Source organism: Eptesicus fuscus, chromosome 10 (genome assembly GCF_027574615.1).
Source record: "Eptesicus fuscus isolate TK198812 chromosome 10, DD_ASM_mEF_20220401, whole genome shotgun sequence".
Classification (NCBI taxonomy): Eukaryota; Metazoa; Chordata; class Mammalia; order Chiroptera; family Vespertilionidae; genus Eptesicus; species Eptesicus fuscus.
The window spans coordinates 34,374,656-34,389,356 of NC_072482.1; the positions used below are offsets into that span (position 1 = coordinate 34,374,656).

General features: G+C 40.5%; 1 protein-coding gene across 5 annotated transcripts in view; it reads left to right on the forward strand.

The window, feature by feature from the left end:
- Nucleotides 1-14,701, forward strand: part of KCNQ5 (potassium voltage-gated channel subfamily Q member 5) — a 514,131-nt gene that overhangs the window by 434,570 nt on the left and 64,860 nt on the right. For 3 of the 5 annotated variants that reach the window (XM_054722223.1, XM_054722226.1, XM_054722228.1), the window contains exons 8-9: nucleotides 7,114-7,208; nucleotides 11,137-11,163. In XM_054722223.1, the coding sequence (XP_054578198.1) occupies nucleotides 7,114-7,208; nucleotides 11,137-11,163 (122 nt within the window). The remainder of the gene's footprint in view (nucleotides 1-7,113; nucleotides 7,209-11,136; nucleotides 11,164-14,701) is intronic. The other 2 variants (XM_054722225.1, XM_054722227.1) reach the window with 1 other exon arrangement.

Here is a 14,701-nt window from a genome sequence, read left to right on the forward strand (position 1 = left end):
GGAGAGGCTGACTGAACAGTTTTTCCTGGAGATCTGGAAGTTAATTTTATGGAATTCTGATATGTAAATATTGTGATCAATAATTGAACTTGTACAAATGTTGGGTAGCAATAGAGTGAAACCATTAATATTTCTTTTACTTAAAACTTTAGCTCATGTGTTGTTCTGAACAACAACAACAAAAAAAGACTGTAGACCTAGCCAGTTTGGCTCAGTGGATAGAGTGTTACCCCGTGGACTGAAGGATCTCAGGTTCAATTCTGATCAAGGGCATGTACCTTGGTTGCAGGCTCTATCCAACAAATCTATGTGTCTCTTTCACATTGATATCTCTCTCTTCTCTCTCTCTCTCTCTCTCTCTCTCTCTCTCTCTCTCTCTCTCTCTCCCTCTCCCTTCCACTCTCTCCAAAAAACAATGGAAAAGTATCCTTGAGTGAGGATAAATGAAAGGCTTGAGCCCTCATCAGTGTGGTTCAGTTGGTTGGAAAATTGTCCCATGCACCAAAGGATCAGGGTTTGATTCTCCGTCAGGACACACACCTGAGTTGCAGGTTCAATCCTCAATCGGGGGCATGTGTGGGAGACAATGAATCAATGTTTCTCTCTCACATCTCTCTCTCTCTCTCTCTCTCTCTCTCTCTCTCTCTCTCTCTCTCTCTCTCTTTATCTCTCCCCTCTTAAATCTCAATCTCTTCTTCCCCCCCCCCCCTCAATCTCAATCTCTCCCTCTTCCCCCTCCACTCTCTCCCTTTCTCTCTTTCTAGAATCAATGGAAACATACCCTCAGGTGAGGATTAAAAGGGAAAGAGGAAAAAAAAGACTTGAAACACTCAAGAACACCTTTAGAATCTAATCATAGTTTCAGTAATCAAAGTAGAATCTACTAATTTAAAAAGCAATTGTTTCCCCATCCAAATGCTATTAATTAATTTATTAGTCATAATAATAATAATATAATTAAATGTATTCACTGTTCTTTCTTGATGACCCTTAGCCAGAATTCAGGGCTTTAAACCTTGGTTATATATTTTAGAAATTGATTTTCAAGGATGCACTAAATTGAAAAGCAAGCATCATTTGCTGACCCATTTATTTCCTTGCCCAATAAACCTGCCTTGGTTTGCTGAACACACAAGGCATCAAGATCAAGAGCAATCTCATTAATGTTAACCCAGAGCAACTATCTTTCTAAAAGGGCACTGAAATGCCCAAATTGCTTTGTCATTTGGTTGACGAGGCATCTAAATTAACCAGCATTTCAGGGTTTTAGAGAAAAGTTTAAACACCACCCTAGCAGCTTGCAGCAAATTTAGCTGTGTCAATATCTTTGCATGATTCACTTAAATTAACTTTTAATTTCAAATGGAGAAGTCTGAGAAAAGAAATTAGCTCTCACCAACATTTTGAATACCTGCCCAAATGTCACAACTTTTAATAACACCTAAGACTTGTGAAGTGCTTTTCAGTTGGCAGAATGTTTCTATATATTCAGTCACTTGATCCTAAGGACAAGCCTAGGAAGAGCTAGGACTCAAATCCTTGGTGTCTGAACTTGAATCCATTACTCCTTTCAAAAAGCAGCAGTTGCATCCTCATATATTTATATTTACTAGTGACCTGGTGCATGGATTCATGCACATTTGAAAGAAAATTAATTAGGAAGTGGCTGGCAGGGCAGGACTGGGAGAGATGGGCCGGACACGTCCTAGAGCCAACCTCCTGTGGTCCCTCCTCAGCGTCTGCACAGTGAGCGGGATCCCTCTGGCAGGTGGGGTCCCTCGGCCTGGCCTGCAGGGATTGGGCTGAAACCAGCTCTTCGACATCCCTGAAGGGGTCCTGGCATGGGAGAGGGCACTCTGCAAAGTTGCTGTGGTACAGAGTGTGGAGCACAAACACAAGTGTGCAGTAAACCAGATTCGGGGCCAACAGTGCGCCAGCAACAGCATAACCCACGGCCAAAGGTGGAATTGCGCGGCCCCATGAGGAATCGGGCTCCCTCCTCTCTGGTTTCAGGGTGCGTCACCTGAGAACCACCACTGCCAAGTCACTGCAGCTCAGCAGCTCCTGCGTTGAGTGTCTGCCCCCCTGGTGGTCAGTGCATGTCATAGCAGATGGTCGGACATTTAGCATATTAGCCTTTTATATATACAGATTATGGAAGCCTTGAGATTAGCATTTAAAGGTACTTCAAAGTCCTATGTTACAGGTTCACTTCTGGAGAGATTGGGCCAGTTCAGGTGAAACCAAGATGCTTTAATGGAAACAGAAATGGGGAAATTAAGAGAAAGTTTGTGAAATAATGCTGAAAGATGGGCTTATTTTCTTGAAAGGAAGAGATTAGAAGATGCTGCTATGGAGAAGCTAGCTGGCCCAAAAGGAAAAAGAAAGAAAAATCCATCTATCTATCCATCTAGAAACTGTGGCTTTATTTTACTAGTAAAATAACTGAGTTTGCACCCAGTTACCTTAGAGTGAGGCCACCAGTCAATAAACTCAAACCACTTATACAGAGCTCATACATCTTTTTAGTGCTTCAGTCATAAATAAGAACAGATTTAGAAAAAACAATTCGTAGTTGTGAAAAATGTGACATAAGAATAAAAGAAAGCAAGAAGAGATGAAATTGTGGAAATCTCCTAGGAAGTAGAACAAAAACAGAGATGGAAAATAAGACAGAAAGGAAAACTGGATGACCCTTCCAGGGGTACATCCAAGTAACATGAGTATCTCAAAAAGAGTACAGGAAAACTAAGTCATGCTACGTCACATTGCTGAACTAGGAACAATAGTTACAGGGTTATAATAAAGCAAACACTAAATAGTAACAACTAAAAATTGTTGTTAGAATGAGAGGAAGGGAAGAGGGTGTGTAGGTGGAATGTCATTATTTTTCATGGTAAGAAGTTAATTGATAGTGCCTAAAACTCAAAAATCAAGAAATATATGTATGAGAACAATCCTTAGAAATTAGGATTCTTAAAAATAGAAGCCTGGCTGGTGTGACTCAGTGGTTGAGTATTGACCTATGAACCAGGAGGTCAATGTTTGATTCCTGGTCAGGGCACATGCCTGGGTTGCTGGCTCAGTTCCCAGTAGGGGGTGTGCAGGAGGCAGCTGATCAATGATTTTTATCATTGATGTTTTTATCTCTCTCTCCCTCTCCTCTCTGAAAGCAATAAAAATATATTTTAAAAAATAGAAGCAACAACTATAAGAATTGAAGACAGTTACCTCTAAGGAACAAAAATTAGTGAGAAGCAAGGTAGAAAAAGGGATTACTGTTTTTCATCTTGAATCTTTTATATCTCTGACTTCTTAAATTATGTACCCTGAAAAAAATCAGTTCCATGTACAATATACCTTTGGATGGTCAGCTGAAATTAAAAATTTTAGAAAGGGTCAAATGTGCCATAGTTGTAATACTCCAAACAATACAAACTGAATACTCCCTAAAAACTTAATTATACTGACATTGTAATCATAATTATAGACCAAATTTTGAATTTGTTTGGCTGCTTAGAGCACCACAGTCACCTAAAAGATGGTGAGCTTGGCTTTCATTTTGCTCCATCTTGATTTGTCCTTTGGAGTACATATGCCATGTAAGTTAAATCCCTTTGGGTCATAATTTTATTCTTGCCAACCACTTTGTGATTTTGGCTTAAAATCTGGGAGCATCAGCTACTTGATCTTATGGTTGTGCTACTAGAAGAGAGAGAGCTAAGGACAGGACAAAGTTATTAGAGTATAAGAGTAATAGAGTTTCACTTTCCACTTAGACTTTGTTACTAATATCAGCCCTGAGATAGATTCCACTTACTCCTTTTGTGCCTCCCATTTAGATGACATGTTAGGAAAAGAGTAATGAAAGGAATAAGAGCTTAGCCATTTAGATCAATTTGATAGAAAAAGGCAAGAAGCCAGGTTGCATTGTTAAGAAAATCTTCAATTTTCTGAGAGTGGCCTCTTTTGTCCCCAGTTCTTTATAACATTGGCAGGTGGTGTCTTGGTCCCATTTTTTTGTTGTATTGTTGTGGGTTTTTTCACTGGTATCTGATCATGCACAGACCTGCTGTATACTCCAGTTTTACATGAGTCTTGCTATCAAAGTATCTGAGTTCATGTATATATGGTGCCTTGTATGAAGATTGTTTAATTAAAGCAGCCATCTAGGCCATTGTGGTATGGGAGGTTCTCTGGGCTTCACTACAGAGGAAGCTGTAATAATAAATCCATGGGTTTTCATTGATTCCTTTAGACAGTGGTCGGCAACCTCATTAGTCAACAGAGCCAAATATCAACAGTACAATGGTTGAAATTTCTTTTGAGAGTCAAATTTTTTAAACTTCTTCTAACGCCACTTCTTCAAAATAGACTCGCCCAGGCCATGGTATTTTGTGGAAGAGCCACACTCAAGGGACCAAAGAACCGCATGTGGCTCGCGAGCCGCAGTTTGCCAACCACTGCTTTAGGCCACTCTGTAAATCGTATTTGTGCAATAATTGCAAAAACTAACATTGACACTACATATAATTGCTTTATCCTATCTAATAATAGAGTAACATGTAAATTACCATCACTCCGCTACGCCCACGATTGGGCGGCGGGAGGCTGGGGGACAGGACTCGGGGTAGCCTATCCGGCCATTGAGAGGCACGAATCCGCTGCCACTGAGGGGGGCTACCCTGCTGTTGAGAGGCGCAGGGGGCGGGACTCCCGCCCCCCGTGCCTCTCAATGGCCAGATCCATGGCCGCTGAGGGGGCCTGCCACGGACACCCAGCTGCACCTCTCAACAGCAGGGTAGCCCCCCTCAGCGACCGCGGACCATCAAAAGTGGGGGAGCTGGGTGCCTGTCTGCTCCGGCACCAGGCCTTTCAGAAGCCTCCGCCAAGCCAGAGGCTTCTGAAAGGCCTGGTGCACCAGCGGACAGGCACCCAGCTCCACCGCGAAAAGCGAAAGTGTGTAGGGGACCCTACACGTGCATGATTCAATCATGCACTGGGCCTCTAGTTCTCTATAAGATGCCACGATGCTTAGCATAAGTTTTCACAGATTTGTAGGATAAATCAACATGAGCCATGGAAGCAAGACTCTAGGCAAGGAACCCTGCTTCAATTCTTTAAACCTTCCTTAATAATATTAAAAAACCCTCAGGTCCTACTATATATTTTTTTAGTTTTTAATATTACTTCTTGAACATTTTACTGAAGTATAATGTGCATACAGAAAAGAGCACATATCCTAAGAGAACTGAGCACTCCTGTGTGTGTAAGCAGCACCCAGTTAATGAAACAGAATATGACCTTTCTGTACCCTTTCTCAATCACTGTCCCCAAGGGTACCCACTGTGCTGCCTTTTAAAATTTGTTTCCTTGAGGAGTTTTGGCTTTTGTACTTTATGGAAATGGAATCACACAGCATGTACTCTTTTGTGTCTTGTTTCTCTCACTCACCATTATTCATGTAAAGTTCATCCATATTCTTGAATGTAGTGATAGAGTACTCTAACTGTGTACCATTCCATTATGTTAATATTCACAACGTATCTATTTATTCTATTGGTGATAGGTGTTTGAGCAGGTTTATGAAGTTTAATGTTGTTTTCAGCATGATAGCACATATATTAATGAACATGTATAAACATACCTGTTGAGTATATATAAAGAAGTGTGTAGCTATGTCAGAGGGTCTGTATGTGTTCAGCTTTGCTAGATAAGAGCCAGACAACTTTCCAAAGTAGTTGTGTTGATTTTTAACTTTTTATTCAGCACACATTGCTTTAATGATACTCAGGAAAAGGAACATTATTAGATAGCTGTTTTCTTCATTGTAGTTTCCACAATCATGAATGGTGGTTATAGAGTAGGAATATGACTTGTTTAAACAAATTTGCTGCATAAAATAGAATGCTTTGATTTATGAATTATAATGAAAAGTTTTCTCTCAGGATTTTTGAGGAAACACTTGGTCATTAGACATGTTTTCGGATTTATTACAAAGAAAGAAATTTGCCAAAGTCTATATGGATAGTACATTAAGGCAATGGACAGTTTCAGAGGGAAGCTTTGCCAACAGTCATCAAGCAATCAGCAAAGGACCGTGAGGGATTCTAAAAGCAAGAGCCAGTCACCGGAGATAATGTCAACCCTACCAACCTCTGTAAACATCTTATTTTATCTGAGCCTTTATTTTCTCGTCTGTAAAATAGGGGGTCTTAATTCATACTCGGCGAGGATTTTACATGGAAATACTTCATATTATATATGTCAGGTATAATTATATCAGGGTGGGGAACACCCAGCCCACGGGCCATATGAGGCCCACGAAATCATTTGGTCTGGCCCTGCCAAGGCATTAGGGGTGAGTTAATTAAATGTTTGACCAAATATGGCAGGCTAATTTTTAAGTTGATAATTTTGCATGGCCTGCAAGCGATGTTATAGATATCCAAATGGCCCTTGGCAGAAAAAAGGTTCCCCATCCCTGAATGATATGAAGTAGACAGGGTTATGTTTATATCAAGGAGCTGCAAACGTATTCTTAGACCATGACATTAAATCCTTAAGTGCCTTCCAGTTATATTCCTAGAGAATACATTTTCCTCTATCTTGTTTAGCACTGTCTTCATTTTTAGCATTATAAGTGTTGCACAGTTCAACTTCATGAAATTTCACTAAATCATTAACATACTCTGGTGATCATTAATTTACTACCTAGTTTACTAGTTGCATTGTGAGTTTCTAGTAGTTGTTTGCCTCCATCTTATCAAGTAGTGACTAAAGATGTGCGGTTGGGTCCTGCAATGCATGTTCACGCTCAGGTAGTTTACCTCAGATAATGTCATAGTTTTCCCTAACTAATTCAAAAATTACTTCATGGTACACTTAGTATGTTTGTTCTTTGGTGTGAGTTGTTTTGAAAAGCAATTCTACTGATGTGGCAGAATATGTTTAATAGCCAGCTGAAAATGCCAAACAAGTCATACCCCTTTGGGTATTTTTCAGGACTGAAGATCCTTCATGTGTATTAACTTAATAATAGCCCTTTGTTTCATTCTATCTTCTTCTCTCTTTTCTTTTTCTTTTTTATGTCCCCACGTACATTGCATGCAGTGTGTTTGGCGTAGTTATGCAGCTGATGAAAAATCTGTTTCCATTGCAACCTGGAAGCCGCATTTGAAGGCCCTGCACACCTGCAGCCCCACCAAGTAGGTATCAGTGTGACAGCTGGTGCTGTAGTCGAGTCTCTTCAAATTTGCAAAACAAACCATACACACACACACACACACACACACACACACACACACACACACGGTGTCAATTTGGGGCTTGTCTTATTCTCTGCTTCTCTTTCAAACCTTTTTAGTGGCAACTCAGGCACAAAACTCAATTGACCCAGTATCATTCCTCACCATCCATTGATGGAGCTTAAAGATTAAAAGAATTTAAACTTTATAGAGATTTATTTCTACTATTTCATGATATTATTTTCTAATATCTCATGTCATAAAACCCACCAGAATTCTAAAGGTAAGCACCACTATTTTTGAAAAATAATGGTTGTTTAAACTCCATCCATCACCTGACCCCAAACAGGGAGTGCTTTGAAAGCAATATATCTTTGCACATTGAAGTTCCTCGAAGTCATTTCTCATTTAGATCCCCTTGGTTCTCCAGCTTTTACTTGCAGATCAAACTAACATTAATAGCAAAATAAGAGAAGAGTTGGAATCCTAGTAGAATTACAGTTTACAATGAAGCAATGGGACCAAACAAATTAAAATTTGGTATTAGCATTCAAAATTTTAAAATAATATTACTTACATTCACATTTCATTGGCCAAAGCAAGTCACCTGGCCACGCCTAAACTCCAAGAGGACAGGGAGTGCAGTCCTACCACGCGCCTGGAAAGAGAGGAGAACCAGAAAAATTATGAACAGCCCTATGGTTACCACAGTGAGGTTTAATTTTCAAAAGCAATCTTTAGTCCTGAAATCCTGGACTCCAGTTCCACTGGCAGAGCACATATTAAATCATAATCACCATCTAATTAAAGAACTCTTCACTGACACAACCAAAGTAAGCAAGTCCAGGGAAAGGCTTTCTGTGAGTCACCCAGCTTGGTTACAGCGGTCAGTTCCTCAGGTTGTTCAAACATTATCAAATTGCTTATCTGAGCTAGTATTTTAGAGCATCAGCCATTTCCCTTCATAATCCAACCAAACCTTCATCCTAGTGGCTTCATAGGATTCAAGGCATCTAACTACTTTGACTCAGAAACTTCTTTCTTACTGATGTGAGAGAGAAATGGGCTGGGGAAGCCTTCATGAGGTGTTCCCTGGAACTGAAGTCTCAAAAGGACCTCCGTGATGCAGCAGACTACACCCTGTAGAGGGCGGCAGATCTATCAGTAACTGACGGGATCTGCTATATGGCTTCCCTGCCCTGCCCTGGGCTTCAGTATTCCCATCCACAAAGTAAAGGGCAAGAGCTGGGCGAGATAACTTCTAAGCTCTCATGGGGCATGTCTCTCCTAAAAGTTGGTATCAAAACTCTGTCAGCACCTGTGACAGAGATGGTCATAGAACGCCAGGATTTTAAAGGGGATGGGACCTTAGCAAGGACAGAAGCATGGATGCTGTTGAGTGAATGTGTGGATGAGAATCCTCTTCATTTAGATCTTAAAATGTAGTTAAATGCCCTTTATTGAGTACTGGACTCTTTCAAAGTTGTAGTAGGGAAGAAAAAAGGAATATAACTCTTGTGCTGTCTATTCCTTGGGGGTATGCATCAAAAATGGGAATTACATAAAAACTGTATTTCTTTTCTTCATACATGTATAAGAGGAAGGCTAGCAGAAAAACCAAAAGACGGTTCTCAGGTGACCGAAGAGAGTGGTCTGGCACCACATGTGATTGATTGGCTTTCCACAGTTTTTGGAAGAAAACTCATTCTGAAGCCTGGAAAATCTTTAATAATGAGTCAGACTCTTCCAATGCATAAACTTATTTTACTCACATAATTTCTCTCTTCTCCTTTGATATTTTTCCTGTTTTAAGTGGGGACAGGGTAGAGGAGAATTTATGCAAACACCTGCATTTATCCTGTTCCACTGTGACTATCAACCATCTCTCACGCCCCTTCCCTGCACTCCCTCACTCACCCCGGAGATTCAGCCCCAGTTACTGAATAACAGAGATTTGTCCAGAGTGACACTGCAGTCGCTGCCAAAGTTCATGCGATCCTGGGTGTCCTAACATCTCTCCCACCAGCCATGCTTCATTGTTCTAAACTGTAGTGCTTCTTAATCTTTGTTGTTGTTGTTTTTCTTCGTTAAGCTGCTGAGAATGGGATGGTAATTATGGACTCTTTCCCAAGAAACATGTTTACTGCATAAAAAATTAAAACTTTGCCTACAATTTTAATGTAGTCATAAACTCCCGGAAGCCAAGTTCAGAACCTCTGTTTTAGAAAGCAAACCTGCTTTAATCAAGTGTGTGGGTTTGTGAGGTAAATAATTTACAGTGACTTCGAGGGATATTTTTACATTTATAAAACCAAGTGTCTTATGAGCACAAAGTGATATGTAGTAAGAAACAGACCAAAACTTCTTTCTATTTACATAGTGTATTTCCCCTTAACATTTAGGGCTCAGAAACTTCCAAGGGAGAGATCATTCATTCACGCATGCATTCATTCAACAAGGATTCATTGAGTACCTATTATGTGCAAGGCACTGTTCCAGGCACTAGGAATGCAGCAGTGAAAGAGAAAAACAAACAGGTTAGAATCTCGGACCTTGGGAGTATATATTCAAGGGTTGCTGGGAAGAGACAATAAAAATAAATAAAATATTTAATAGGTCAGAGGGTGGTGAGTGCTAAAGAGAAGAGTAGAATAGGGAAGGAATTTAAGAAGCATTAGGGGCTGCAGTTTTAAATAGGTGGTCAGCAAAGTGATCATATTACCAATAGCATCATCATCATCATCATCTTCTTCTTCATCATCATCATTTAAAAACACCAACCGTGCTCTTGTTCCCCACAGTTTAGAGATACAATGGGATGCTTTGACTCCACCACCTCTTCTAAGGAGTAATATAGGAGAGAGGAGCAAGAACTGTGTCGGGAGAGAGGGGTGGGGAGAGGGGCATGCCACGCCCACTCAAACCTGCCAAGGATACACCAGCAATTTCTTACTCCCCTCTCTGGTCTGGCTTGTCTCTTACATTGCCTTTAAGACCTCCACAATTGCTACTTTAAAATTTTGTTTTAATAACAAAAGGATTCATAGAAGGAACATATTTTTCTTGATTTTGTTCTCAAAGGAAATGAAGGTTATACAAAGGGTGAAACATAGGTAAACGTTATTTTAGGGAATGGGTCGCCTATTTTATGAAGCTATAGGGAATTAGCAAGTGCCACGGATGCGGATGCTCGATGGTTTCTTAAGAAGTCAGAATTTAGATATTATCTAATCCAATGCCTTCAATTTATTCATAAGAAAATCAAGACCCACGGGAAAGTGAGGTGTCCACCCAAGGACAACGGGTCATTTGTACCATGTCGTACTGACCTGGCTTTGCTAAAATCGGTAATGAAGAACACCACCCAGCACGAGGCTGGAAGAGTTCTAACAGACTTCCTGTGTGCCTACTAGGCTCCAAGGGAATTCATACTTTATACAATAGGAAAACAGCATCTGCCTCAACAAGTGACTGAGATACAAGTCACACATTCATGAGTCCAGATTAAGAACCCAAAGTCTGTCTAAAGCTCAGGGACTACAGCTACAGTGTGACCAGCAGCGTTCTAAGAGTCTCTCTTAAAGCTAACCATATCAGAACCACTTTTCCTTAGCCATGGATAACTCTGGCTGTTGTTCATTACATGTAGGCAGTATTGTTTTTGCTAAGTAGATGCTATGCTATCTCTGGTCTGTGCCACAAAGAATATATATTTAAAAAAAAAAAAGCTAGGCACATTTATTATTTTTAAAATGGCTTCCATGGATCTCGCTTGAAAAGAATTACTTAAGGTACTTATGTCCCCAACCCCCAATTGGGCCATTATCAAGTGCTGTAAATGTATTCACCAGTTTATCATCATTTCTCTTCTGTCTGCATGCACCTGAAGGAAAGAACAAGGGGAAACATCAAGCAGGTTTGTGATCTTTTCTGCTACATGTTTGTTTATAAATCTGTGCCTAACAGATGTTTTCAATGTGTCTCATGTGAGTAAAATCGATCCACAAATACAAAGTGATTAAAAGTGGCCTTTCCCAGGATTGCCTGCAGAGGTTGCTGTGTTATTGATTTCCCCCTCCCCTTGGGAGCGTAAGTGCCTTTCCCTAACCCACTCACTGCTTTTTACAATCTGCAGAGCGTGCAACATTCTGGGGGAAATGATCATTATAGTCTTTGGTTATTTCTTGCTACCATTTTCCCAGACAGAAGTCTCACCCAAGTATTTAAATCCCGAGCAGCAGTAAAAGATATACTCCCTTCATCAGGGTCCTTCTTTTAGAGTGAGATGTTGGGCTTGGTTGGTTGTTTTTGTGGGGGTTTTGTTTTTTTGTTTTGTTTTGTTTTGTTTTGTTTTGTTTTGTTTTTGGCAAAAGGAACACTGTGTGCAGGAGGTGAGAACAGTCTCTGTGTGGCATCTCCAGCGCACTGAGTGCTGAGGTTTACTTAGGTGACCTGACTCAAAAGAAGAGCCGCCCCACCCCCATCCTTTAAAAAGGAGCTAACCCTCCCAGAAACTTAACCAAATAATTTAGGATCATTCTTTTATGCCTTAGAAGGAAATGCTTTATCAGAGCAAACAGCAGAGATTTAGACCTAGAGGGAATAGGACGTGAAGGACATCATTTTAATCGGTATTAGTGAGTACCAGTAAGAACCCCGAGGATCTGGGTCTGGGAGCAAAGCCCTGGAGGACAGAGCCAGGTGATGGCATAAGAAGTAGCAGAGGCAGGACCAGCAGGAGAATCCCAGGTGCCTGGGAGGGAAGAAGGGACACAAGTCTTTTTTTCCCATTATTGCCACTTGCTTCAGTAATGAGGCCACAAAGGCATCCCCTGCCCAGGGTTAGCGCCCAGGTGGGGGTCAGTGGGGGTCCAGGAATTGTTCCTTTAGCTGTGTTATTCAAACGGCATTAATCATAATGTACTTAAACAGCACTGAAACTAGTGTTGAAAGTTCACTTGGGGTGATGAGGCTCTGGGTCACCCATTTCTGCATTACATCAACAAGGTTCACAAACCAAACCACAAATGGGTTCATTTATGATGGCAATAGATGGGGCAGGTACGCCTACACAGGGGAGGCCACTCAAGACCCTTCTCTTATTTGGTAGGAATAGAGTTAGAGCAGACTCCACCATCCTTCTGTTGTGACAACTTTACTTGAAAAAAGTTGCACAAAATAAGTCTTAACCATTGTAAGCTGTTTAGTGTCTTTGGTTGTAATTTAAAAGCTTTCCTTGTCTCAGGAGTTGGCCATTTACAAATTATCTCCAAGAGTGATTTGTCTCCAAATGCTAAGGTCAGATACCATCTTTGGCACAAACCTGATAGCCACCTGAGAGTAAGGTCACCTGTCTTGGTTTCATCCTTTAAAACAGAGCTGTTGGCACCTAAAGGGGGAGTTTGCAACCTCTGTGGCAGTCCTAAGTGAGGGGTCACCTTGGGCTCACACGGTAATATTGCTCTTGTTCCAAATGTTAGCAAGGCAGAAAGCAAAGACAGGGTTAAAAGGTAACTAGGGAGCATCCTCATTGTGATGGCACACTAGCCTGGAGAAACACGTTTATATGAAAATTCCAGCACACTTATCCCACTAAATTACTCAGAATTGTGTGTGTTTTTAAGTAACTATTGAGCTTCAGCCCTTCAGTCAAAAAATGAACTTCGTAGTCAGCTGTCAAAAATCTACCAACCAAGCTTCTTCAATTTCATGATGCTCATATGTACCTGAAACATTAAAATTTTTCTGCATACTTGTGACTGAGATTATCAAAGGTAACTCACTTGAGGATTTGAATATATACAGAACTGAGCTAACTTATTGATTTAGAAAATCACACACAGGGAGTTCTTGCTTCTCTGTGGTCATTGGACATTTGGCAAAACCACCTTGAAACACGCCGTGCGCGTGTTACTATTTAGCATGCATGCCTTACTTACTGCTTCAGACACTTAGGTATTCTATCTGCCAAATATATACCACATCACCCTGTGTAAAGCTCTGACAGAGAATGTGCTTAGTCAATAATTCTTGGATAGTGTAATAAAATGTCTCTGATCTCAAGTAGTTTATGCAAAAAGAGAAAACAACAACAAAAATGGGGGGAAAAGAACAAACATAAAAAGAGGAAAAATGAAAAACATTTCAATAATCTGAAGGGAATAAGCTGAAGCTCCCATTTTACTATTACCTGAGCTTTCACCTTGGCAATGAAATGTATAACATTGCATAATAAATGTAGAAAGACTATTGTCATAACAATGGCAACAGTGCCATCTTAGGAAATAACAAATTGGTCCTTACTCAACCAAAATATGCACAAAGGAAAATGCATTTATAATGAGAATTCTCCCTTAGCGGAGAGCAATCTGGGTCCAGAATATAGCTGATTAATGCTTGGCCCAGTTTTAATTGGAATGATAAATACAACCCACATGCAGAGCACTTGACAGATTGGGGCTATTGGGTTATTGATGGTGACTCAGATAAGCAAAATAGATACCCTTTAGCCAACTCGCCAGGTATCTCAGAGCTTGTGATCCCCTAAATCCTTCCTCCTGGTGTTTCATTGTGTTAAGAACTGGGAGTAACCCAAGTGTAGATGAGTTCAATACAGCAGGCAGTAGCCTTCTCCTGGTGCCTGGCACTCACTCCCTCCGGAAGAGAAGGCCACATTGTAGACAGGGCTGTCCCATACACAGAGAGGTTTTCCTCTCTGCAGAATGGACTAAGGATCATACTCAGTGAACTAGGTTCCCTGCTCTGGACTATTCTTCTTAAAGATATTTTGTCTTTCCACACTGAGGTCAGGGTATGTTCAAAAAAATTCATCTACAATGTCTTACGCCACTAAGAAAGACATCCAGTTCTGACATGGCTTAGCATTGTTTGTGACAGATCCAAACTTTTCTTTAAAAATACAATCAGTCTCAAGAAGAGCTCAACTGAACAACAGTGAAAATAATATTTCTTTGACTCTCTTTGGTAGAGGGTCAAGTACGAATTACTGTTAGTCTCAATTGAGCCTGCTCTGTTCTTCCTCTACTGAGACCATAAATACAACTTCCTTAACGTTAGTTAATTATTTGTTTTCCTCTGTCTTCCCACTAAAAGAGTTCTAATCTCATATGTGGTAGTGAATGTGCTTATTAATTTTATTCTGATTAATTATTCCATTAAGTAATTTTTCCAACTCACTTTTTAAACTGGGCAGTTTTTCTTTGTTTGGGTATAAATTATCACTTTCAGAGAATAGAATTGGCCTGTAAACCCATCAAGCCAGATTAAGCCATTATTCTCACCTTGAGGTTTTATGTCCTCATCCCTTCCTCCTTGACAAGGAGGTCAGTTAGCCATCAAGTAGTTGGTGAATTAGCCATCACGCTGGTACAAGCAGGCTTTTACTTCTTCCTACCTGTTAAGTTTTTATTGCTACAAGAATAAATCATACCATC